The sequence below is a fragment of the Athene cunicularia genome (genome assembly GCF_003259725.1).
Source record: "Athene cunicularia isolate RWA chromosome 19 unlocalized genomic scaffold, athCun1 chr19_part1, whole genome shotgun sequence".
In the NCBI taxonomy this organism is placed as follows: domain Eukaryota; kingdom Metazoa; phylum Chordata; class Aves; order Strigiformes; family Strigidae; genus Athene; species Athene cunicularia.
The window spans coordinates 11,456,762-11,481,241 of record NW_020799124.1 but is presented as its reverse complement, the minus strand read 5'-3'; the positions used below and the strand labels follow the sequence as shown (position 1 = coordinate 11,481,241).

Here is a 24,480-nt window from a genome sequence, read left to right as displayed (position 1 = left end):
GGGGGTGGGTGGGCTCCACATCTTGGAGGCTGAGGAGGATCTGAGGGCTCCCCAGTACCACCTTGCGTAGAGCTGTGTCCACTGCAGCTGGCTCTTGGGCCCCAGCAAGTTCAGAGTAGCCGGGGACCAGTGGAAGGAGGAATGCGGGAGGCAGGAGACAGACACCTCTCCACCCACTGCCCTGCAATTCCCACTGCTGCCCGTGCTGAGCACTGGCTCAAAGTTTGGTTCCCTCTGGAGGTCACGGTCTGGGACTCCCTGTGGCTCTGCTCTGGAGCATATGGGCTGGCTCGTGTTGTGCAAAGCCACCAAGGTGCTAAGTGATATATCTTTGTTTTGAAATTGGACCATTTTTCTTATTTAAAGTACCTTCACCCCCACCAGTTCAGCTGTGTTCTCAGTGAGTGAAAAGTGATGACTTAGTAACTGTTGGCTTCCTAGAACGGTAGCTAATAAATGAGTTTCCATTTTAGTCAAGTGACCCCTTTTCTCAGAGGAATTACTTTGCTGCTAATTCTCTGAAGGAAAATGAGCTTTGCCTGGATCTGAACTGTGAGCTGCTCTGGCACTGCTCACTCACCAAAATGCCGAGGTTTCTGAGGGAGGTTGTTGCTGGGCTGGGGGAGTGCAGGGTGGAATTGGTGAGAGACTGAGAGGCTCAGCAGAAATAAAAGCAGTGACGTGAAAGTGTACTGAGTGGGAGGATGTGGAGGTTATTTGATCTCTTTTGTCTTCTGCCTTGCTAGCTAATTCATACCGTGGGGGCTGTGCTTCCTCTGGGGAGCTGGCTGCCATTGACAGCCATTCCATCCCTAAGCTGGGGTGTCCAGCATCCCAATATTTCCAAAACCAGCTAAACTCCTCAGAGTACCACTTTCTGTCTTTCATAGTCTTCAGGTTTTAATGATGCAAATGTTTAATGAGACTGTTTAAATGATAGTAACAGTGCAAAAGGGCTGCTGTAATGTTGAAGGCATTTTGAAGCTGTCTCCCATGTTAGTGTTAATTGTAAGTGTTAGACACTGGTCATCCTGTTAAGTTTGCATTTGGGAGTCTATTTCAAAATATTAGTGTTCTTCATGGGCTTTCATCATATCCTGGCTTGAAAGGACCCAGCAAAATGGCATGATTAATGTGCAAGTTTTGCTGCTTTTCTTCAGAGCAATCTAATGACTGGGAAGAAAAATGTGTGCTTGTGTCTCTCTTTTATTTTTCATGTATCAGCTAGCAATGGTGCACTTAATTCTGCAGTGGCGACTACTGGTAGGAAGAAGATTGCCATGTATATTAAATTGTCCCTCTGTCCCTACACAAAAGGTACATCATAAACAGCAAATAGCAAGCAATAACATCATCAGAATGAGGCATTCTGTTCCAAGCATTGCATTACAGACCATTTAATACTGTTCCCCTTCAAAATGACCCAACTCAGTATTTCTTAGCAGCAGCAGCTTGTGTCTGGAGTATGGGACTGAATCAGGGAAGTCAAACAAGTGTAAATTGAATGCAGTAATTGGGATAAATTGCCATGTGTGATACATTCCACGTGCCCCTATCTCATCATCCTGTACCTTTCATTTGTCACTTTTAGAAGGAATGCTGGAAACAGTAGCCCTAATGATAATGAATGCTAGAATGCTTATTTTACTAATGGTAACAACCCGAATGTAAGGAAACAGCTTTCCAGGGGACTGTGCTGAAAAATGTTCTCATTTATTTACCTTCTGTGAGTGAAATGGGTTGCAGTTATTCGATTCTATTATGTGGACTGCGGCTGTCTGTCTTCCAACTCAACAGAGGTCTGAGAAGAGGTAGGGCTCAATTTGAGACACATCACAGATATAAACCAGAACTGCTGCTGAAAGAAGCTTTCTTCATTTTGGTTGCTTTTTCAGATCCTGTGCTTGGGCTGCTACAGCATTTGTGTGGCTGTGATCTGTGCTGGTCGGGTTAATTTGGGGTAGAAAGAAGGGACTTTGTACCCTCTCTCCTCCCTACTGATTGCACGTCAGCACAGTTCACAAACCCTGCAGCCAGGGCTATTCATACACTTTTTATTTTAAACCCATCGTGCTTTCTGGAGTCTTAAATCACGTGAGAGTAAATCTAGAATTGCAGGCACCGGTGGCTGGGTAGGATAAACACGTTACCTTCTTATTAGCAGTTACCATCTGTGCTGTTGGAGATGTATGAAGCAATAGTTTTGATCTACTGTTGGCAAAATGTTTTTAATACAGGTTTTATGCCTTGCTGGTCTTGTCGTGCAGCTCTGCCCACTAAGTTGCAGATAAGACCACTGTGATTCTTTTTTTCTTGATCTTTTCTCTCAGGATTTTGACATTTGTAGAGCTTGCCAATGTTTCCAACTGCATAACCACCACAGCCCTCCCAGGATTGCTGAGGAAAAGGCCAAGGAGCCTGTTTGTTTTCTCTTTCTCACTTTGGCAAGAAATGCTGTAATTCAGTTGCTTTCCCTGGGAATTGGATGTCATTGTAGTTGGCTGGTTGTGACTGACACGTTTTGGCCTTGAACCAGGAATCATGGGTGAAACCAGCATCCAAGCACTCAGAAAGTTAGGAGTTTTTTGTAAAAGATGTAGCTTGACTCTGCACTCTCTTCCCCTCCTTGTCCCCCGAGGGTACAGCCCTGGTAGATACCAAGCCTGCCAGTACCCTCTTACTGGTGGGACTGCTGCCTAGAGCTTCCCTGCCTCTCCCTGTCAGAGCTGCCTCAGAGTTTGGTGATGCAGGTTTATAATGTGGCAGCTTCTCTGGAGGACAGGAAAAGCAGATCGTTCATTTGTATGGTGTTCCCCTGTCAAGGCGAGCAATCATGCTGTGTTGAACTCCTGAGGCTGTTGCATCAAGGTGGGGGGGATGGGAACCCCACACCTTAATTTACTGCAACATCCCTAAGTCATAATTCTCCCTGCAAAAATAGTCTGTTGCTATCCATTATTGCTCTCAGCTGGTCTTGCCGTATTTGTAGTATCTCTTTAGCTTAATTGTCTAAATGGAAATGTGCAAGTGACCAAATCTTTTAATCAATTAGAGCAATTGTGAGGACTGAGGCTTTCTGACACTGTATTGCGGCACAATCACCAGGCAAACCTGATTTGATTATGTTTTCTGGCTGAGTGTCTAAAGCCCAATCAATTATTGCGGAGAGATGGAACAGCTAAATAAGATTTTAAATTAATAGGGTTTATTATTTTAGTGTCTGAGGAGGCAAACCAGAGTGAAATATCCTGTAAAGCAATTGGTTCATATTTCTTCTTCTGTAACTTTATGATGTTTATACCTGTACTTGAAGGCTTCAGCTTTATCTTGTACAGTAGACAACAGCTGAAGTTCTGTTCAGATATCTAAATAAGTTTCTGGCCAAAAGCCAGTGTTCACAGTAAATCCTGCAAAATTAAGAGATTAAAAAGTAACTATCTCATGAGAGTTACTTAATAAGGCCAGTAAAAAATTAAGAAGAAACAAAAAACATAGATTAAAACAAAAGCTTCTTCTCATTAAGTAACTTAACTCCAGACGCAAAATTGTTCGGGGAAATGTGAAATACTATGATATCAAAGGAGTTGACACTGCAGGTTCATAAAACTTGGAACCTGAGCCTGAAAGCTCAGAGTTTCCTTGCATCTGCAGCCACCAGTCCTTGTTCTGCTAATACTCTCTTCTCCCAGTATTTATTTTTTTTGTTTACAGAATTATTATGTTGTGACCCAAGGTTCATTGTTTCATTCAGATTTGATTCTTCACTGGTTTGTTGACCTTTGGGCCTGTCTGTCTTCCAGGAGCTCTTGAAATAACCATATAAATGGGGTGGGGGACAGGACATCATAGAATATATCTAGTTCGTGCCCCTGTCAATGGTAAAAAAAAGTCTCAGTGCCTTTATGTGCTGCTCTGCCAGCACTGTAATAATTTGAGACATTTCTCGGAGAAACTGTTAGTGTGGTCCATGTAGTGAGAGGAGAGCAGACCCTGGTGACTGTCTTGTTTGGGTGTGTATGTACCAGCTCGCAGGAGTGTTGGCACTTTGCTGGCAGTGCTGTTGGGGCTTGACGTTTGTGCGGGATGGGGTTGTATCAGCTGCTCAGCACTGTGCGAAGGGGGTGCTGCTCAGGATGGCTCTCAGTATTACACTTATGCAGGCACAGAAGCGTGGTGGTGAGGTCACTGTAAGTGCACGTAGTCCCCAAAGAGTATCTGCCACATGAGGATTCCCAGTTCACACTGTGCAGTGGGCAGTATTTCCACTCCTTCTACAAAAAGGTTATAATAAGAAGGAAAAGTACCCTGCCAGCAACTTACTGGGATTGAAACCTATGCTTTTCATCTTGCAGCAGTGTGCATTTTCCTGGTCAGGGACTTACTGAAGGCTTTTGTAGTTTTCATTATTAGTTTACATGTTTATGGTGTCAGTGGTGAATATAAGCAGATGATTGGCTGTGAAATGCTGGTGTGTGTCTTGATAGTTACTGCATGTGGTTGGTGACTTGGTACCCGGTTGCAGTAATCAGTAATGTGATGGAGTGATTATGGGCTTTGAAAGCAAACTTGTACATCTTGACATTCGGGTTAGTTTTGAAATAGTCTTTGAGACGGTGCTGAGCATGGTTCTGCCGGGAGGGAATGACAAATGTTGACACAAGCACAGGACAGATTTCTGGGAGGTGCTCAGTATTGCCTGCCTTTCTAGAAACTGTGCCCTTAGAGTTGGGATATAGTTTTTCAGCATGGGGGCATCTTCCATCCTTAAGATTTCAGAAGTGTGAGTTAGGAGAGAATCATAGAATTACTTAGGTTGGAAAAGACCTTTAAGACCATCACATCCAGCCATAAACCCAACACTGCCAAGCCCACCACTAAACCATGTCCCTAAGCACCACATCTACACATCTTTTAAGTATTTCCAGGGATGGTGACTCCACCACTTCCTTGGGCAGCCTGTTCCAGTGATAGACAACCCTTTTGGTGAAGAAATGTTTCCTAATATCTAATCTAAACCTCCTCTGGTACAACTTGAGGCTGTTTCCTCTTGCCCTGTCACTTTTTACCTGGGAAAAGGGACTGACGCTCACCTCTCTGCCCCCTCCTTTCAGGGAGTTGCAGAGGGCCAGGAGGTCTCCCCTCAGCCTCCTCTTCTCCAGACTGAACCCCCCAGTTCCCCCAGCTGCTCCCCAGCAGACCTGTGCTCCAGACCCTGCACCAGCTCTCTTGCTCTTCTCTGGACATGCTCCAGCACCTCCATGTCTGTCTTGTAGTGAGGGGCCCAAAACCAAACCCATTTTTCCAGGTGTGGCCTCACAAGTACCAGAAGTGGATTCTTCTAAAAATCTTCTAAAGTTCAGTCCTCTCTCAGTTCAGAGGAAGCGTCAAAACCAACCTGGACTGAAGTCCTCGCTATGGGTACTATCATGAGTTGCTGCCACGTGTTGTAATCTGACCAAGTAATCTTACAAGGAGAAGACAAAACTTATTTTGATGGAGCAGCTGATGTGAAAAACCTTAGGAAGTTAGTGAGGGTCCAGCTGCAATGCACTCCTAGTGAAAATACAGAAGTTAGTGGTTGATTCATTTCATCTAAAATTCATCAATTCATTTTAGGTTTTTTTCACCTGTTTCTGAAAATTCTTTTTATTTAAGTTGATATTAAAACATGAGGAAAGTCCAAATTTTCATTTGAAAATACTGAATATTTTGTAGTTTTTAGAACGAGAATTTTCTTTGGATGTTCAGATATCCAAACATTTGACTTCAACCTTATTTCCCCATTTTTTTTATTCTCTGAAATGGTTTAAATTTGTCAGCATTTAGGAATAATTCTGTGCCTTTTGAAAAGCTTTTTTCCTTTTCTTTAGTTTATTCATAATAAACCATTATTTTTTTCATTCCTACAGCTAACAAAAGATTGCTTAGAGCAACATGAGAAATAATTGTCTGTTATTTAACAGGAAATTTCTATAGAAACATTGTGTTCCTCAGACAGCAGTCTAGATAGGGATTTTTAAGCTGTTGTTCCTATCAAAACTTCTCTTTTGCTTTTTAAAGTGAATGTCTTCCTATTTGTAGAGAGTAAATCTGAGACTAGAAGTCTGTACTTTATCCCTGCCACAAGGCATTTTGCACTCCAATGAAAGTTATAACTATATAATACTATCGGCGTGGTGATCTTTTTAACTGCATGTTGTCCTCCCTGAGTTTGTACCTCCAGCCGGGTTAGTTCCATCTCGGATGTGGTGAGCCCACCTCCTGAGCCATCCTTCAACCCTTGGGAGCTGCTGAATAGTGCCAGTCCAGGACACAACCCTGCAGATTCCTTCTGGATAGATCTGGTCTCCTGCTGAACCAGGGGTAACTAATCTTTGGTTCAGGTTTTACACCCTGCTTTGTGCTCTCTTACAAAAGTGCTACTTACAGAGCATTTCACTGGGTGTATTTTAAGAATATTGGGTAAGACAGTGTCAAAAGTTCAGCCTCTTCTCCTTTTCCTTTGCCTACAAGGACCAGTGGTGCTTTTGGTGTGAGATGTTCTGAGAACATTCATGTTGGCTGTTACCCATCCCAGTGCTGTGTTCTGGGGCGCTCAAATGCCTTTTTAATCCAGTATGTCCTCAGGAACTGGAAGTTAAGAGGGGTTGAGATAGAAATCTTTGCAATGCCCACTTTAGCAGGGGTCATTTGCACTTTTTTAGTGTGTTTTGAATCTTTTACATGCACGTCACAAACTTTCAGCTTATTACTAGTGACTCTGATACTGTCCACCAATTCATCCAGCATGCTCTAGGGTGAGCTTAACCATCATAGTGAAACACTTCATTCAGTTTAGATATATCTAACCTGTCCTCTTCCTGTCCAGCCTGGGCTCTTCCCATTGCTGCCAGGAGAAAGCAGAAGAAAAGGTGCCAACAGTTTTCTTGCTGTCACAGGGAAACATTCAACATTGTTTGATTGTGTGTTGGACAAGTTTATTTTCATGGTTTTCCTATTTCTCCTCACATCATTATAGGGAAAGTTATTCTTGTATTCCTTTTGTATGTCCTTTGCTAGTTGTAACTGATTTTTTTTTTTTTTGCCTTGACCTTTCTGATTATGACCCTGTGTTCTTGTGCTTTTCCTCTTATTTTCAGCTGGAGGACTGCAAGGTTGCAGAGGAGCCTGTGATTCTGCCAGATTGGTTTCTTGTTACTCTTCTTTGCCTTTTATTGCTGCAGTTTGCACTTCTGCCTTAATAGGGTTTTAAAAGCTGCCAGTTCTCCTGAACTCTTTTGCCCTTAAACTCTTCTCCTCTGGGATCTCACCTGCTGGTTCTCAGGGTTCACTGAAGTCTGCTTTTTGAACTCTCCTGGTTTTATTCTGCTCTTTCTCTCCTGTCCCTTCCTGGGAACCATGTGCTCTGTCCTTTCATGGTCACTGCCACCAGCATTTCCTCACCTTCATGTTCCCCACCACGTATCAACATCAATCAGTTGATCACTGGAGTAAATGATACTTCATGCCTGTACTGCATTTCCCCTTAAAGTTTCTTGAAAGCCTTCATAATACTAAGCATCGCTCACAGAAGAGAGTGACCATTTTAAGAGGGTATAAAGCAACAGCTGATTTATTAAAATAATACAGAACTGATCATGGAGGGGGATGCACTGCCCCACTGAAGCATACACCTTCCCAGAGGTCTGACTCTTTGGTAGTGCTGGCAAATAATACAGGTAGATCACAGGTCTGATGAGAATGCAAATGAGGCTGGATTGGAGGCAGTCTTGTTAGCCAGGGAGAGCAGGAGTGAGCTGGGAGCTCCCCATCATGTTCCCTGCAGTCTTGCATTGCTCTGTGCTGGTGGGGTGCTATGGCAGTGATGGCTTGTCTCTGAAGCATCAAATCAAACCTGTTTCAGACTTGGAATCTCTAAAATAAGTTTTCTGGTCTGTGTGGGTTTGGGTGAGACTTTTTTGTGCTTGTGTTAATTTCATAAGGAATGCTATGCACAATTACTTGCTCAAAAATTTCAGTAGCTGGTGAAGCAGACGATGCAGAGGGTCACAGAGCCTGCAGGGGAATGGGAAGGTGACAGTGAAATTCTATCTGCCAGGGACTGTGAAATGATCTCAGCAGCTGCAAAACATTCCCCCCCCTGCCCCCCATTAGAAGAGAAACTGTTTTTTGCCAAATAAGCTTCTTTGTAGACATGACATGGTATGTTTATTAAACAGTTAGAATGTGTTAAAAATTCAAGGACTGTTAGAAACTAATAGCTGTCCAGCATGCTTCAAGAGCCTATTGATTTTCTGCCAACTTACCCTATTAAATATACAAGGTCCAAGTTATGTAGTTAAACATGTAAGAGTTTTATAAATGCCTTCTGTAGTTGGCATTCAGAAAACTTTCCATGTTGGACGACAAAAGAAGGGAAATTCAAAAAGCAGAGCTGTTTTAGCTTAAAGGATCTTTGAGGTGGTGGAATAGTTTAAGAGCAGCATTTGAATCTTTGCTCTTGAAGTAGATGAAGAAATGTTTGGGCCATAGACTCAAAACTGATGCTGGGTCTAGAATTTCTGTGTTTTAGCACTGTCAAAGTGTGGAGCTGTAGGTCTTTGTCACTTGGAGAAGTCAGTGGGAGTCTTTTCATTGTATTCAGTAAACATGGGACCAGCCACTTCATTCTGAAAAAGTGCTTCCCTCTCTTTTCTCCTTTAGTTAAATGCTGGGCATCATGTCCTAGTGCCTGTGTAGCTGGAAGGCTGAATATGGCAGGAAACCTCACAGTCGTCTTTGTGGCTGACTTCCAGGGATGATGGAGAGTGGTGGAAGAAAGAGATCAACTGGTCAGAAAACAAAGTTTCAGGAATATATATTGTTTGATCTTGTTTTAGTGTCCAGAGCTAAGACAATGCAGAATATGCTGCTCTTCTGTTAAAAAAAATATTCTGAGTTGCAGTAGTATTGGTATGGGAAAAGTGGAGGAACTTTTGTAGCATATTTTGGAAAAAAAGCTAGAGAAGATGGAGAGAGAACGAGGAGGTGGAAGCATGGAAATTTGTTGATTTTTCTTAGGATGATACTTAAATGCTGAATTATCCCTGTTCAATACCAGGCTAAGTGCAGCAAAGTTAGTGGGAAATTCCTCCCACCAGGGAGAGGGTCTGTGCCCTAGTACAGGCTCTCTCTAGGTTGTGTTTGTCCAGGTGCAAGCACGATGGGTACCACACCAGTTCCTTATAATAGTTCATTTGCTGATCAGGATGCTTTTTTTAACCAGATGATTTACAATGGCTTTGTAACATCCTCTCATGCTAAAGCAATAGGGAATGGGGAGAAACTCCATATGTCTTTCAGGTGCTTGGGTGGATTTGCCTTGGGTAGGCTTTTTTCGTTTTTGAAGAAAAACCGTGGATATAGTAATCCTTTCTGGGAAGGCAGAGTTGGCTGCCTAACCCGATGTGACGCAAGCTGTCCCTTAGATGGAAAATCAGTGGTTTTTATCCTGTGATCTGCTTGGTTCAGAAATTAACATTATCTTTTGCACTTTGGTTTTAGTAATGTTGTAGCTAGCAGATCTCAAAAGTGATGAGAAGCCCCTATTTTGTAAATCTGGGAGATTAACCAAATCTACCAGCAGTGCATCTCCAGCATACTGCAGATTTCCTAATCTCTTCATAGAGTTTGAAGTAGTCTGCCCTCATCTGTCCCGTTACTAGAGCATTACATAAAGATTGGGTTAGAAGCAAATCCTGTCCTCCTCAGGGTGGCAGCTGGTACCTTGGCAATGGAACTAAAAGTGACTTAGGGCCTTCCTTTTCTAGTGCTTTCTGCAGCTGTGGTCAGAAGAGGAGCTAGAATCAGTTTTCCTTTCTTTACAGAGGTTTTTCTTGCTGCAGAACATAATTTTAACTTAGAAACCTTTTACCTGTGATTCAAAATAGGTATGTTAAGTTTATATTAGACATGCAAGGTCCATGCTTTCTTCTGGGAGACCAGAGCCTGGAAGAAGAGGGGTATGAGAATGGTGTTGCAGGATGACATCTGAAAGTTGTCAGAAGCAGGATATAGCTGAGAACTTATTGCTTTTAATATTCTTAAACAATGCCAGAGTCCCCAGGGCGACAGATGGTTTCTTCCATGTATGTTACAAATGACAGTGAATAACTGTGTCTCTTTCCTTCAGACATCATACAAATCCAGTGGGCACAGAGTGGCGATGGAAGATGGACCAACCTGAAATGATCTTGCAGGAGGCTATTGCGAACCATCAGAATATGATCAAGCAGTTCAAAGGTAACTTCCCCCACTTCTTCCCCATTAAAGATGCTTTTTGGAAGATAACCAGCAGTAGCCTCTTCAAAGCATAGGTGAAAACGTTCTGGTCATCTGAAATACTGGAAGGAGGCATGAGATTTATATCAGAAAGATGGGTGAGAAGAAACTTTTGTAGCACACCTACTGTTTTCTGAGATATTCTACTTTGGTTTTGACATTAGAACATGAGTCAGCCATTGGGTATCTACTGCTGCCTTGAGGGAGTAGCGTGAAGTTGCCTCTTGTGCATCTTTGTACTTATCACATCCTTTTCCTTGGTACCTGTGGAGGGTTCTGCAGTGGTTAAAGCTGGCCTGAATGATGAGAGATCTTGATTATTACATAAAAGTGAGGGCAGGTAGAAGGCAAAAGGAATCAGCCTCTAACGTGATAAGAAATACATTGTCAAGCCTTCATCTACTGGGAGCTTTTCTGTTAGCTCTGAAGTGCCTAGATTGGATATTTCTCGTTGAGTGAGCACTAGCATTCAGGGTATTATTACTTTCAGGAATTACTCAGTACATCTGTTTGTGACTGAAGGTGCAGTTACACAGCACCTCTGAAAAGTACTGTATTTTACTTCCCAGAGGAACTCCTTGTACTTGTGAGTTATTCCATATGTATCTGTATGTATAGATGGTTGGTTTTTTTTTCTTTTTTTCCAAGTGTGATAAACTCAGTAACTCTGCCAAGGTCAGCTTTGTGTGCTGGGAGGGCTGGCCAGCTTGTCAGGACAGGTCTAGGACTCTTCTCTTTCTAACTGACAGCTGAGGCTGTGTGAGCACCAGGAATGGAATGAAGCATCCATAAAATGTGCAGGATGAGCCTCAGTCTTGGCTGTCATTTTGGGAACCCGTTTGTTTATGTTGGCTGTGCACAGAGAGAACCCAATGGATTAAAAATACGACAGGCAAAAAAACCTTCTGTCAGCTGAGCAGAGTTGCTCCATCTCATTCACTGGAGTTACTTAATAGGCAGAAAAATAACTCAAGTTAGGGCCTCATGAGCTTCATTTTCATCAAGTGACTGGTTTGAATCATCTTGCTCTCTCAGACCAGCAGCTCCAGGGAAGCCCGTTCCCTGGTAGCTCCTATGCTGAACTGGATAGGGGGTAGCCAGACCTGGGGGACTGGATCACAGCTCTAGAGCTTGTCCAGGGGAAAGCAGTGAAGGTGCTGAGGTAGGATAGGGAAAAAATGATGTTAATTCAGTAGGGGAAGCTTTCCTTGGGGAGGTGGTGAGATGAGAGGAGTCAGTGGAGGAGGTAGTTGGTGTCACTAGTGCATCCTCCTTCAGACTCAGCAAAGCACAGCTGCCTGTGCTTGGGGCAGGGCAGTCTGCAGGGAAGTGCAGCTCTCATTCCCTGGCCTCGGTGTTTCTTCTGCAGTGCAGCCATGCGGGGAGAGTGCTGAGTTAAGGCAAGGTGCCTGCAGCAGTGCTGCCTGACAGGCTGGGCCAGAGCTGCTGCAGGGTTTCACAGCTGGCTGTTAACTCAGCTGGTGGGATGCAGTGCCAGCCCAGCAGGAGTTCTGGTACAGGTGGTTTGCATGAGTGAAGAGCATGTAGGATGTCAGATTTTGGCTGGAAGGCTGAAACAACTGTAGCAGACTGTTACAGCTATAAACAAGAGTATCTTCAACACTTAAGGCACTGAGCACTTTTCAGACTCTTCTGGATAACCAGGCTCTTAGATGAGATGAAATGTGGCTGTGCGTGCTGAAGGGTTTATGGTCAATAGCTTGAGGTCAGTTTGGTGGCTGATAAGAAGCAGGGTACGTCAGGGGTTGATCTGGGAACCTGTGTTGTACGACATCTCCATCAACAGGTGATGAATACACCCTTGTCAACTTTGCAGGTGATCCTAATTTAGGGAGTGTGTCAGGCACACTCAGTGGCACGGCTTTACTTCAGTGGGACCTTGAGAAACATGATTGTTGGGCCAACAGATGCGTGTGGAGTTTGACAAGAAGCGGAAGCTTCTGTACGAGTGTTATAACCCCATGTCAGCCCATGCTGGGAGACCCACTGCCATGGTAGAACAAGGGACAACAGACTTGAGTTTCTGTTTGAGAAGTCTGAGTTAAACATCAAAATAAGCTTGTTCAGCCAAGGTGGTGCCAGAGAGATGGGGAACCCTCTACCTTAGAGCTTTCAAATCTTTTTAAGTAAAGCCATTATCACTCTGGCCCAGTGTTGGCAATTGTCCTCTCTGAGTAGGAGGCTGGACTAGAGACCTGCTGGAGCCCTTTGAACCAGTATGTCTGTGACTTTTTTGATACGATTGTTAAAATTTAAAATTGTAAAGAATAACAACCCCTCTTCCCTTTTGAGGCAGGACCTGGCTGAAAACTGTAATTTACACTTGTTAAGGAAGAAGCTACACGTTGTTTAAAGTGATGACTAGATTTGTATGCAGTTGCTGATGGGGTATCGAGGGGATACTTTTGGAGGCAGGAGTTGCCCTCGAGCTGTGCTGTAGTGGTGCAGTGTGATCGAAGTGTTGCCCCTGTATAACAGAAGCGTGTGGTGTTTGCACTAAAAAAAGATGAAAAGCAAAAGTTATTTTGCAGATGCTTGAAAGCCCTGCCTTCTTCTGAAAACTGGGTGCAGGGATCTGTTTAAACCCAACTAATACTAAGGAATAACCCTCTTTGTCCCTTACCACCCCCTGATGTCCTCCCAAAAAGGGCTGGGGAGAGGGAAAGGTTATAGAAGGACTTGGCAGCATCTGAAAATACTCCCAAAGTGCTGAGAGGCCTGTAAGGACATCCCAATTCTCTCTTTCTGGAACTTATTTTCCATTAAACAAATCTGTAAATATTCCTTGAAACTTGCATGTGCATCCTCAGCACAGTTACCCTTGGCCTGGAACTGTAAAAGGAGAAAGACCAAAAAAACCAAACCATCTCTGGACTAGAGCTGTGCTGCAAAGTGGGAAAAGATGTGTTACTTTTTCAGGGTGATAGATGGCAACGTGCATCCTGTCTTGGGAGCCTGAAAGCAAAAGGTTTATTAAGGAGAAGAAAAATCAGTAAGAAAAGCCCAGTAGCTCACTGTTACATTTTGTGAATTTTACATTGTCGCTTCCCTAAGGTGCATGTGAAAATACTGTTAGAGTAGAATCAGTGGAAGCAAAGTTGAGCTGAAACACTGTGTGTTAAACTGAAGCCAGGGAGAGTTAAAAAGATGTGCAATGTCTTGCTGGATGAAAGCCCCCTGCATGCCAGAGCTGCCCTCTGTCTGGGTTGGAAGTGCCTCAGGCAGAAAACATGACTGTCTACTTTCAGCAGGCTTAGAAGCACTCTACAAATAGTAGGTTTGATTTTATTATGATTGGTTTTAAATGGAAAAAAAACCCCACAAACACTAAATCCCCACAAATCACCCCAAAGTTTGAACAGTGAGGTGGCCACAGGTACTCCAGAGGAGTTTCCAGCAGGTGCTGAGGTGTTTGAACACTGACCCCTGGTGCAGAGCAGACCAGACTGTTCAGGCTACTGGAGAAGAAAAGCGTGAGGAAAATGTCTTGGTTAGAGAGCCCTTGAGGTCTTGAGTGTCTGGTAATGCTGCTCAGATAATACTCAAAGTTACTTGAATAAATCAGTGCTCTTTCCAGTACCAATACCACATTCAGGTACACACATAGAGACACCTCTGTGTGACAAAGATAATGTTGAGCTGATCTGATACTTTATTAATTCCATGCATTGTAGTAAAAAGGAGATTATCTTTGAAGGAATAGAAAGATTCTTGGGGGTCCTCTATCCTATAGGCTATCCTAGAGGATAATCCTATATCTTGTAAGTGTCCCTACGCATGATTTTAGAGATGGTGATATGTCATATTCTCTTTTATTGTTGCTTAGGGTGTACTGTTTTTGAAAACCATAGCCATTAATGTCACATAATTCTCTTTTAGAGTAACTGATGGAGAGACATCTTACTGATGGGGAGTGAAGGTGGGAAGGTGTGAAGTAGTTTGATGGATACATTTCCTAGGTAGTGGCTAGTAAATCTCTGTGCCCTTATAAAGGGCACACACAGAATGGAAACATAATTCAAAACTAGGAGAGCAGGAGTCTCTGATAATACAGCCCTGGTTCAACCTGGGGGGAAAAAAATAAAACCACACAAAACCACCAACTACCACAACCCACATACATGACCTGAATGAAGAAATCTGAAGACTACTTCTGTATCTAGCTGTAAGAGTGGAAGAACAGGTTCCTTGCCTCCCCAGTCACCCAGGGATTTGTGATGACTGGTATACAGGTGCTTGCAGAGGTGTACCCAGAGTCAGCAATCAGCCTCTCTAGGGTGATGTGCCAGATGATGCTTTTCTTTCCTGAATTTAAGTGCACTAATAGAAAAGCAGCTGGAATCAGCTTTTCAAAGAAGATGTGCTGATCAGAGGAGGCTTGGCTGCATGCTCTGCTGAGATCTGAGCTCGGCAGGAGCTGAAAGCTGTATGCCACTGCTTCTTCCTTCTCAATTTCCTATGGCTCTAAGCTCCTGCACCTGTGCTGGACCTGCTGCAGGCTGTACAAAATCTGCCCAGGCTCTGACTTTGCTGGACTTCACTGGCTGAAGGCAGAAGGAGGCTCACCCACAGGAGCAGAGGCTGGGTGCTGTGGTGGTATGGCAGCCAGAAGTGCAGGAGAGTTCATGCGCTCCCTGAATACACGCTAATCCTGTTTAGTTTATCCCTGCCTAGGTCATGATTTATACGGTCAAATGATTGCATACAAACCCTCTACCCTCCTGTGGAGTGTGTTTACTATATGTCAGATTTGCTGTAAACTGTTCTGAGAAAGTTACTCTCAAACTTTACATGATGTTAGAATTTTTTCTGTCTGCTTAGAAAGCTGGCACGGTAATTATCATAGTCCAATTGCAAGATACTGAGAGAGAGAAATTAATTAATTCCAAAAATTACTTCCAGTAGCTTTAGGAATATGGAAGTTAGTCCTTTAATCTCAGTGTGTGGTTGAGATGCTTCTTTCTTTTCAAATAAAGTTCTCATTTAGTACTGTCAAGATTCTGCGGAATAACCATTAGTCCTGTCACTTATTCAGGACTGAGCCTGGCTGGTTTAAAATGCACTAAGCTTTGCTCTGATCACAAACCAGCTTTTCTACATGAGGCTAAAGCAATATCCAGGAACACCTCTTTTTATCTTGGCTTTGCAGCATAGCATGTAATTTTCTGTACTGCGTGAGCTCCAGCGTCTAGGCAACGAGAGGTGAGCTGAGGACCTGGTTTCAAACTCAAGCCTTTGTTTTTCTAAAACAAACCAACCCCCAATCTAAAACCTCAGATATTATTTGAGTATATCAAGGCATGTCAAGAAAATGTGAAATGACATATTTGGAACAAAAGCTTGTTTGTAGTCAGATGATTTCATACGGGGTTCTGAGCATTTGGTCAGATATGGATGGGCTGGAGGAGTGTTTGCCTCTCCCCTGCCCTCCTGTGGGTATAATAAATGTGACTCAGATTGGTTAAACCTGCAGATAACATTTTCATGTGGATGCTACAGTTGAGCTCCTTGTGTTTTCCTCTTTGTTCTCAAATGTCTGTCGCTGTTCAGGATGGTGTCACGTGTTGGGTTTTGTTTTTGAACGCATCCTCTGTGGAGTTGCCTTACATGTGGTTGCCAGTCTGGGTTCAGAGCTGGTTGCTGGTGCTCTGCTTGACAAAGTGTGCCCAGCTCCTCTGGGGAGCTGGTCTTTGTGGGGCTGGGGGGCCAAAGGGCTTAGAGGCAGAGACAGGTTTAACCTGGCTTGCTTTTTTTAAGACACCTCCTTGAAGTGGCATTAAACTGTCTCTTGTGTTCTTGTCTCAGCATTCAGGCAGAATCCTTGAGGTCTTAGCAATGGAAAGCTTGACTCAAGTGTTACTAGGAAATTACTTGCAGTAGTTAACAGGGCACACTCAGCCCCAAGCTCCGTGTGTCTGGGCGTATGCTGTGTTGTGGATTCCTGGGGAGCTGGCTGTGGCCTGGTGTCCCCTCTGCTTCAGGAGGGCTCCAGCTAGTTTTGCTCAGTCTTCCTCACGCTGGACTGTATTTTAAATACAGATGGATGGTTTGGGAGGGAGTTTAGCTGATTTAAGCCTGTTTTCCCTCTTTTTGCAGGTGTCTCAGGAGTAAAAGCAGCTCGCTTTGAGGAAGCCATGACAGCAAAGCACTGCGCGCTGTCGCTGGTGGGAGAGCCCATCATGTATCCCGAGATCAACCGCTTTGTGAAGCTGCTGCACCAGCACAGCATCTCTAGTTTCCTGGTTACAAATGCACAGTTCCCAGATGAGATTAGGTAAGAGTTGGACAAAATATCTCCCTGCTAAAACATCTGAGTGCTGACCTGTGTTTTAATTCTGATTTGTTGCTCATCAGAGTCAGCTCTGCATGAGCACTGACAATGAAAAAGCCCACTTGGCATCTGTTTGATTTTAACCTTAATCTCCCCATGCTCTTTCTCATCTCTTTCTCTCCCCCAGTTAGATATTCTTTTCTGCAACTTTGAAACAAAGTGTGATTACTTCTGGAAGTGAAAAGAATGTAATATACTATCTCCCAGAGGTGTGAGGGAAGAACAACGAGTGAGCTGCGTTTTCTGCTTGGGGACAGGGATAACTGGTGTGAGTGTTTCCAACAGCTAGAGCAGGAGACCGAACTCATAAATCACCTTTTTGGTTTGTGTGCTTCTCTTGCAGTCTGATCTTTGTTCTAACTCCATAAGACCAGCCATAATGGCTCAAGCCAAAGATCTATACAGCCCATCATCTCCAGCAGGACCTGGAGTGCTGGATAAGAAAAGGTGACAAACACTACTCATCTGCAAAAGTGGGATCAGTAACTTTTAGCCTCCCTCTCAGAGGGACTTGAGCTAAATGTTCAAAACATTTTAATGAACTCTGATAAAAGAGTCTTTGCAAAGAATCCCTGTTTCTTGAGCATCCAGGTTTCCTTTATCAAAATCTGAAGGAATGTAGCAAGGAAATGCAGCGCATGGTGTGAGCTGCAAGGGGACTGGGAACTTGTCAGAGTACCATCAGCTAATAACCCTGTCAAAGTCCAACCTTGGAGTTACGTGAGCATGTTAGTGGAGCTGTACACAGGGTGGTTTGGTACATCGCTCAGCTTGTCATTTCAGCTCAGTGCCTCTCCCTGTTAGCACTTTCTGGTAGAGCTTCCTTTACACTTCCTTCTCGTGGTCTGAATATGGCAGTGAGGGGGGAGGGCATGCAATTTTTGAGTGAGTAATTATACACTACAAAGGCATTCCAAATGATTGAATAATTGTGTAATCAAGTTACTTTAAGTCATGTATTATGTGCCTGATAGACAGAAATTGCTCTTTCCTAAAAATAGCATTTTAAAAAGAGAGCACATGCTATATTTTGAAGCTGCATTTCTTAGGATCTGCTGAATGTTTTTAAAAAGAAACAAAAAAGAAAATGATAAAATGCTAGTCTTGCTGTCTTAAAAATTGCAACTGATCTTTGGCTCATCAAAGCAAATGATTTGCTTAATATGGGAACTGAAGTATGCACCAAGCTCACTTTGCTGCTGTCAGCAGAGGGGAGCTACAGTCTAAAAGTCCTAAAATAGGCAGCATGACCTCTGGCATCCGGTGTGCAATGGGGAGCATGGCCTGGGGGGTTCACTGGGCATTGGAGAGGGGCCCGCTGGCTCTGCAGACCTCCAGGCTGGGTCTCCAGCATGGTGCTGCCTGTGCCTGCCTTCCTCTCTCTGCTCCTCCTTCTCATGCATTCGGGCTGCTGCTTCATCTGCCTCCAGGCACACACACGCTTTCATAAAGTGAGGGAGGTTTTGTAGCATCTGAGCTCGTATGGAGCAGTTACCTGGCTCTTGTCCTCTTGTTCACAGCCCCTAGTCAAAAACAAAAACCCTTGCGTATGTGTTTGCATTTATGAGCATCAATAATAATAATATGCTTATTACTGTTCACGAGCAAAGGCTCATTTTTATTATATTGATGTTTCTGTTGTTTATATCATTGCCTAGGCTGTGTCCTGACCAGTTTGAGAGAGCACCTCGTGGCTGGTGGCCTGAAGTCAATTTATTGCTCTTGAGTAGTGCTGTGCGTTCATGATTTCTGCCCAAGTTCATACGTGGTAAATGTTGTGATTCTGATCTGGATGCAATCTCAGCTGTTGAAGTTAGCTTGGAAATTGCAACAAAAAATTAAGGAGGAACATTGGAAAATTCCATCCTGGTACCATGCAACTAAATTTCATGTTAATTATGAAATGTGGCTGTGTTCTGGGAACAGCAGTTTGTGCTCTGCTTCTCTCTGGTGCTGGCTGGACTCACGACTGCCCTTTCTCCTTGTTCCCCTTTGGCAGAGCATACGCAAGGCTGTCTGGGCTCCAGCCCCAGCCATGGCAGAGCCCTGTGGACCTCTCTGTTTTGGAGCAAAGTGGGGCAGAAATCCCTCTGTGGGATCTCTTCTAATTTCTTAATTTTCTCCAGTGTAACAGAGAGTCTGGGTCTTGCCCGTCCTTAGGATTGAGATCCTCTGAGAAGATGTGATTTTGCTCAGTTCATGTTTTGAAAAACACTTTCTCCATCTTCAATATAGCCCCTTTTAATTAGGAAAATGCAGTGCTAAGTAAAGAAAAAGAGTATTTTGGCTATGTTCTTTGAAACTGAGCACTTCAGTCCACTTACACCTAGAGCATCTGGTCATTTTTGGAGATTGTGGCTTTGGGCTGCCAGTCCAGACAAGCTTGTTTACGAAATAGGATTTTTAACTGAAAATGTTAAATTCGTTCTGGCCTATTTCATTCTTCTGACTAAATACATACAGAGAAAAAATGTTTAGCTAGGTTGTTTGAGTGTCTGTTAAGTGGATCTTTCTGGATGCTAAGAGCTCTGCTGAGTCTCATTCTGGACAGTTCTTGTCACTTTGTCACCTTTGGGAAGAGCAGGGGATTTGGTGTATTTTTTAGGTGGCACTGTTTGACAGCTGAACAATGGTTTCTAATTTCTTGTCTTTTATAGAGGGCCAAATTAAGCTGGGACTATAGCTGGCTCATTAACAGACTTCACAAAAAACACTTGCAAATGTTGTCCTAAAACTGTGAAGGGTTAGTTACACAGTGCAATTGGGATGCTGTCATCTCATCTCGGAGACACTGGGGTGGAAGATGCCATGAGGGGTGCCTCATAGAATACCAGGTTGGAAGGGACTTCAAGGATCATCTGGCCCAACCTTTCTTGGCAAAAGCGCAGCCTGGACAATGATGGCCCAGCCCCCTGTCCAGCTGGATCTTAAGTGTCCAGTGATGAGGAATTCACATCTTCCCTGGGGAGATTCTCCTAATGGCTGATTGTTCTCATTGTGAAAAATGTTCCTCATGTATCCAACTGGAATCTCCCCAGGGGTGACTTGTTCCCATTACCCCTCCTCTTTCCCATGCCACTCCTTGTAAAAAAAAGAGTCTCCATCTTCTTTGTAGCCACCCTTTAAGTCCTGGAACATGATGATAACGTCTCTGCCAACCCTTCTCAAGGCTGAACAAACCCAATTCTCCCACTAGCTTTATCAGTTTTGTCTGTGACAAGGGAACTCGTTTTAGGTTGTTCCTCCTAATGCCCTGCTTTATCCCTCTGCTAATGGACTGCAGTGGTGCTGCTTCTCCTTTATACCCTTGGGGTTTATGGAAGGGATTAGACTCAACCCAGGCTCTTCACACAGCAGAGGAGGTTTAATCTTTTTAGAAGTTACTGCTGTTGGGCTCAAATTTGCTGTGCTCACAGCCATTATGTGATCAGAAAGACTATACTGCAGGATTTATATGAAATAAGAGCCTTGGAAATGGAAGGAGAACACATTGGGGGATTGCACTTGGTTTTATTTTTCTAAACAGCTTTGACTTCCCTTCAAAAAATTATTTGACCGATGCCAGCTGCGGGTCAGGTAAGTTCAATGTGTCCAGCAGTAGAAACTGGCTGAATTATGGTTGTATTTCTATTGAATAGGATTATTTTTCCATGGTCCAGGGCAAATAGAGCTTGGGGAAGGGGATGAGCTTTACAGCTTTTAACGAAAGGGGCTGTGGTGAGAAGCAGAACCTTTCAGTGCCTTGTGTAAACCCCTGGCAGCCTGATTTGGGAAGCTTTTCTGAATGTGTTACAGCTACACTGGAGTGGAATGTGTTCCAGTTCAGTGAGAAAAAGGTAATTAGAATGTCAGCTAAGGCCTTTATATGGCATTCTTAGCTTTGGGGTGTGTTGTTTGTTGAAAGTAGGTTATAATGTCTTGCTATTAAGATGATGGCCACTTGGCAGAGATGAACCACTGGACTTTGATAGTTTTCCCAGCAAATACTGTATAGTTTCTGTCACTGCTGGACCAGCAGAGCAGCTTGCTTGGAGATACTGTATTTTGTGTGTGGTTTGGTAGGAAACACAAATTCAGCTAGCAGTAATGTCTGAAAACATCAATTCCCTTCTTTTTGTTTCCAAGGAACCTTGAGCCAGTAACACAGCTGTATGTCAGCGTAGATGCCAGCACCAAAGAGAGCTTGAAGAGAATTGATCGACCCCTCTTCAAGGATTTCTGGCAGAGGTTTCTGGACAGTTTAAAGGCCTTGTCTGAAAAGGTACCCAGTTAAGAATGTATTTTTAAATTTTGTTTTCTCTTCTGCACCTTACCTACTCAGGACAAAACTAGAAGACTTGAGAGGCTTAAGATGGACAGTGGAATGAGTTCTGGTTGTGTTGGGAGCGTATTTACATGTTTTGTACATTAAGGTCTATAAATTCCAGCAAGTTTGATCAGTTTTCTATGTGGGGAGAAATTTAATGACAAAAGGAGAGCAGAATGTGTGTCAAATGAGTAAACTCTGCTGTGAATATAAAATGCTATGAGAGTTGAAGAGATTATAAAATAATAGAAGATTTCCTAATGAAGCGTTTACACTAAAAGCAGGCTGCTGAAGGAAAACTGGTAATTCAGGGAAGCCTAGGAAGAGTCATAAATCCCCATGTGGCACTTAGCAGTGCATAAAGGTTCCCTTGAAATAGCAGTGCATAAAAGACATTAAAATGTGTGAGCTAGAGTTTACTAACTCTAGTCACCCTCCTGCTACATAGAAATCTGCTTATTTCTAGAAGATTTACCCAGAACAGTAGATCTGAGCATAATAGCAAGGGTGACTGTCAGTGGTTTGTCGTAGTTTGTGTTTGTCTGAGACAGCTGAACAGTGACCATGTTGTGTGACCGTGCCTGCTGCTGTCAGCTCAGAACTTGATCTGCTGCATAACAGTTTTTGTAGTAATTAGTGAAGCACTCACGGTTCAGCGTCACATGAATTAGCAGGAACAGTGCTTCATGAGCATGTCTTCCCTCTCATTTACTGATACAGTACTCTGGAAGCAAGTACTTCTGTTTACCTATTTGGCAGAAGCTGACGTGCTACCTGCTGAGATGAACAGACAAGAGAGAATGTTTCATTTGAATAATGAGTTTTTCAGCCTTCCGAGATGTCAATGTTGGACCACTTTCTGCCAAGTGTACTTATATTAGTAGATCTGGGAGACTCAGTGTAATTGAGTGACACTTTCTTCTGCAAAGGCATGTGTGTAGCTTGATCAAGCTGTCTGAGAGCAAATGTGTTGGCTGATCTCGTTAAGCAAAATCTCAGGCCAAACTCTGGGCTTGCTGAAATCGGGTACAAATTTACTAAGTTCTCTGTGTGAGTAGAGGAGGCTGTGGAAAGAAGGGGAGCTAAAATATTGAAGAAGTCTTTTGGGAACTTGATTCTGCCCATGTTTTTTTTCCTTCTGTCTCTCTTGACCCAGGATAGATATGGTTCATTCATTGCTGTGCATTGTCAGAAATTTCCCTGTAAAGAATTGAAGGTGAAAGTATTGGCAAGTCTGTCCATACAGCTAAAAATACTCTGGTCAAGGTGAAGAGGAGGGGAAAAAGAAGCCCAACTAGCAGGTTCATTTTCTCCTCAAAGCAACTGTACTTTGAAGGGTCCTTGAAACGCTGATAACACAAGAGCCAATTAATAGTTGCTCCAGTTGGTGATATGCTGATCTGCCAGCCCTGCTCAGCTGCATATTGCATCACCACACGTGGGGAGCACAGCAAGAAGTCTTGGGGAAGCTGCTGTTAGGTTTTTCTCTTAGTGTTATACATGGTTCTGGTACCCAGAAACTATCTTGAACTGCTTCTGGGCAGAAGCACCTTCCTGTTTTCCTTCTGAGCACATTGCTTGGTGTCATGTGTGATGTTAAGCACTGTTCTGTAGGACTGAGATGAATGAAAGGTGGTGAAAGCTCATGCATCTGCTGATTCTTGAGAAATACAGTTCCTGTTTCAGAATAGGTGGGGAAGTGCTGATGCATTGTGTTGGAAGCGATGCATATATATCTGGAAATGAAATAAAAGTTCTGTAATATAACACTGCAACACAAACCATCCAGGCTTCTTCAGTTCTGAGACTAAGGTAAACTGACACTGCAGCTGATATGAGTCACTGCTAATAAGAATCACAGGTAGGTTTGATCTATGCACATTTGAAAAATATAAATGGGCAAAGGGAGTTTTTAAAAACACAAGTTGTGCCTTGCTGTGCTTGCCATTGTGGTGTTGGGCAGGTGCTGTTCCTGCAGTTACCCTGCTTGTTTGTGTGTCTGCTGGCTGCCCCCGGGGCTGGGTGCTGCAGGGATGGGTGATTAGAGACAGGTCCTGCTGCAAAACATGGATAATCCAAACAGGTGGAGGGGGGGGGGAGGAGGAGAGGATGTGGTCCTGGGTGAGAAGGGAGTGAGGAAATCCTTCTTGGCTGGTCTCTTTCCAGCCACCAAAAAGCAGGCTGATTCTGGTTAAAAGTAGAAATGGAAGGGGCTGGGTTAGAGAGGTGGGTTTCAGATCTGTTGCCTTGATAATGGATTTCATGATTTTAACTGAAGTTCTGCACAGAGTTCTGAAATTCTTAATAAAGGAGTGAATTTAATGATTTATTCCCAGTATGATTTCATGCAGCATGTTGGTGATTAGTTGCTACAGCATTTTCAAAGGAAGTTCGGAATAAAAGATATAAAGATTTATGATATTTCTTTCTGCAGTAAACACCAAGAAACTCCCTCTTTGTCCACTACTATTTGGAGCATGTTTATAATTTTGAGTGATTTTCATTGAGAATGATCTTCATGTTAAATTTTCTATGCTGAGAAATGTTTTTTGAGAGAGGAGTTTGTTAAACAGAAGGTAGACTCCTAGAAGGCTCCATTTGTTTCTCGTCATGTCTTCTGCCCTCCAAATTAAATTGAGAGGAAAAAGAAAGACGTTAACATGTGCAATTTAGAATGTGCCCTTTCCAAACATCACATTTGAAAAGCCTTACAGTCTCGTCCTCTGACAGCCTTGAGTTTATAAGAACAATTGAGGTGACTTGACTTGATAGACGAGCGCTTGGAGAAAGCACTGAGGATGTGAATCCTTATTCTCATTGTATGAATGAGAAACCTGTTCCAGTGGTTGAAAGGCATTTCTTCCAGCCATTGCTATAATGCTATATCCAAGTCAGAAGTGTGGTAAAAATTAATGATGAGGGTTCAGAAGCTCAGGAGTGAAGAGGTAGATTTTCCATGCCTTGAAATTCTGTAATCAAGGTGATGCTTTTTTTTTTTTTCAAAAATACCATTAACCATGTGCTGTCTGAGCAAGAAAATAAGGAACTAATGTTCTGTGAGCTCTCATCCACCGGCAGTCAGACTTGATGCATTTGTGTTTTGACTTTGTGCTTTGTCTCCCTCAGTGTTACTAGACCAGATTCTGTAGGTCAGGAAACTTTGAAAACTGTTCTTGTCCATAAATCTCCAAGTGTTTTCCCAAGCGATAGGGATGTCGACTGAGACAAATGGGAATCCTCCACTGAGTTACTGATAAATTAAGAGGGGATGCAGTGACCCAGTATGGCAAAAGTGCTTACAGATTTCTACTGAAGTATTTTTTGAAAATAACTGAAGAAAATGTGGTGATGGACATACCAGCAGAATATACTCCATTTGTGATTCAGCATCACAGAATCACTCAGGTTGGAAAAGCCCCTCGGGATCGAGTCCAACCCTCAGCCCGACTCTACAAAGTTCTCCCCTACCCCACATCCCCCCCCCCCGCATGCTGCTTACAGG

At 43.4% G+C, this 24,480-nt stretch overlaps 1 protein-coding gene across 3 annotated transcripts in view; it reads left to right on the top strand.

Moving 5' to 3' along the window:
- Positions 1-24,480, top strand: part of LOC113487377 (S-adenosyl-L-methionine-dependent tRNA 4-demethylwyosine synthase-like) — a 124,428-nt gene that overhangs the window by 49,915 nt on the left and 50,033 nt on the right. For all 3 annotated transcript variants that reach the window (XM_026861901.1, XM_026861899.1, XM_026861900.1), the window contains exons 11-13: positions 10,172-10,281; positions 16,438-16,615; positions 20,798-20,933. In XM_026861901.1, the coding sequence (XP_026717702.1) occupies positions 10,172-10,281; positions 16,438-16,615; positions 20,798-20,933 (424 nt within the window). The remainder of the gene's footprint in view (positions 1-10,171; positions 10,282-16,437; positions 16,616-20,797; positions 20,934-24,480) is intronic.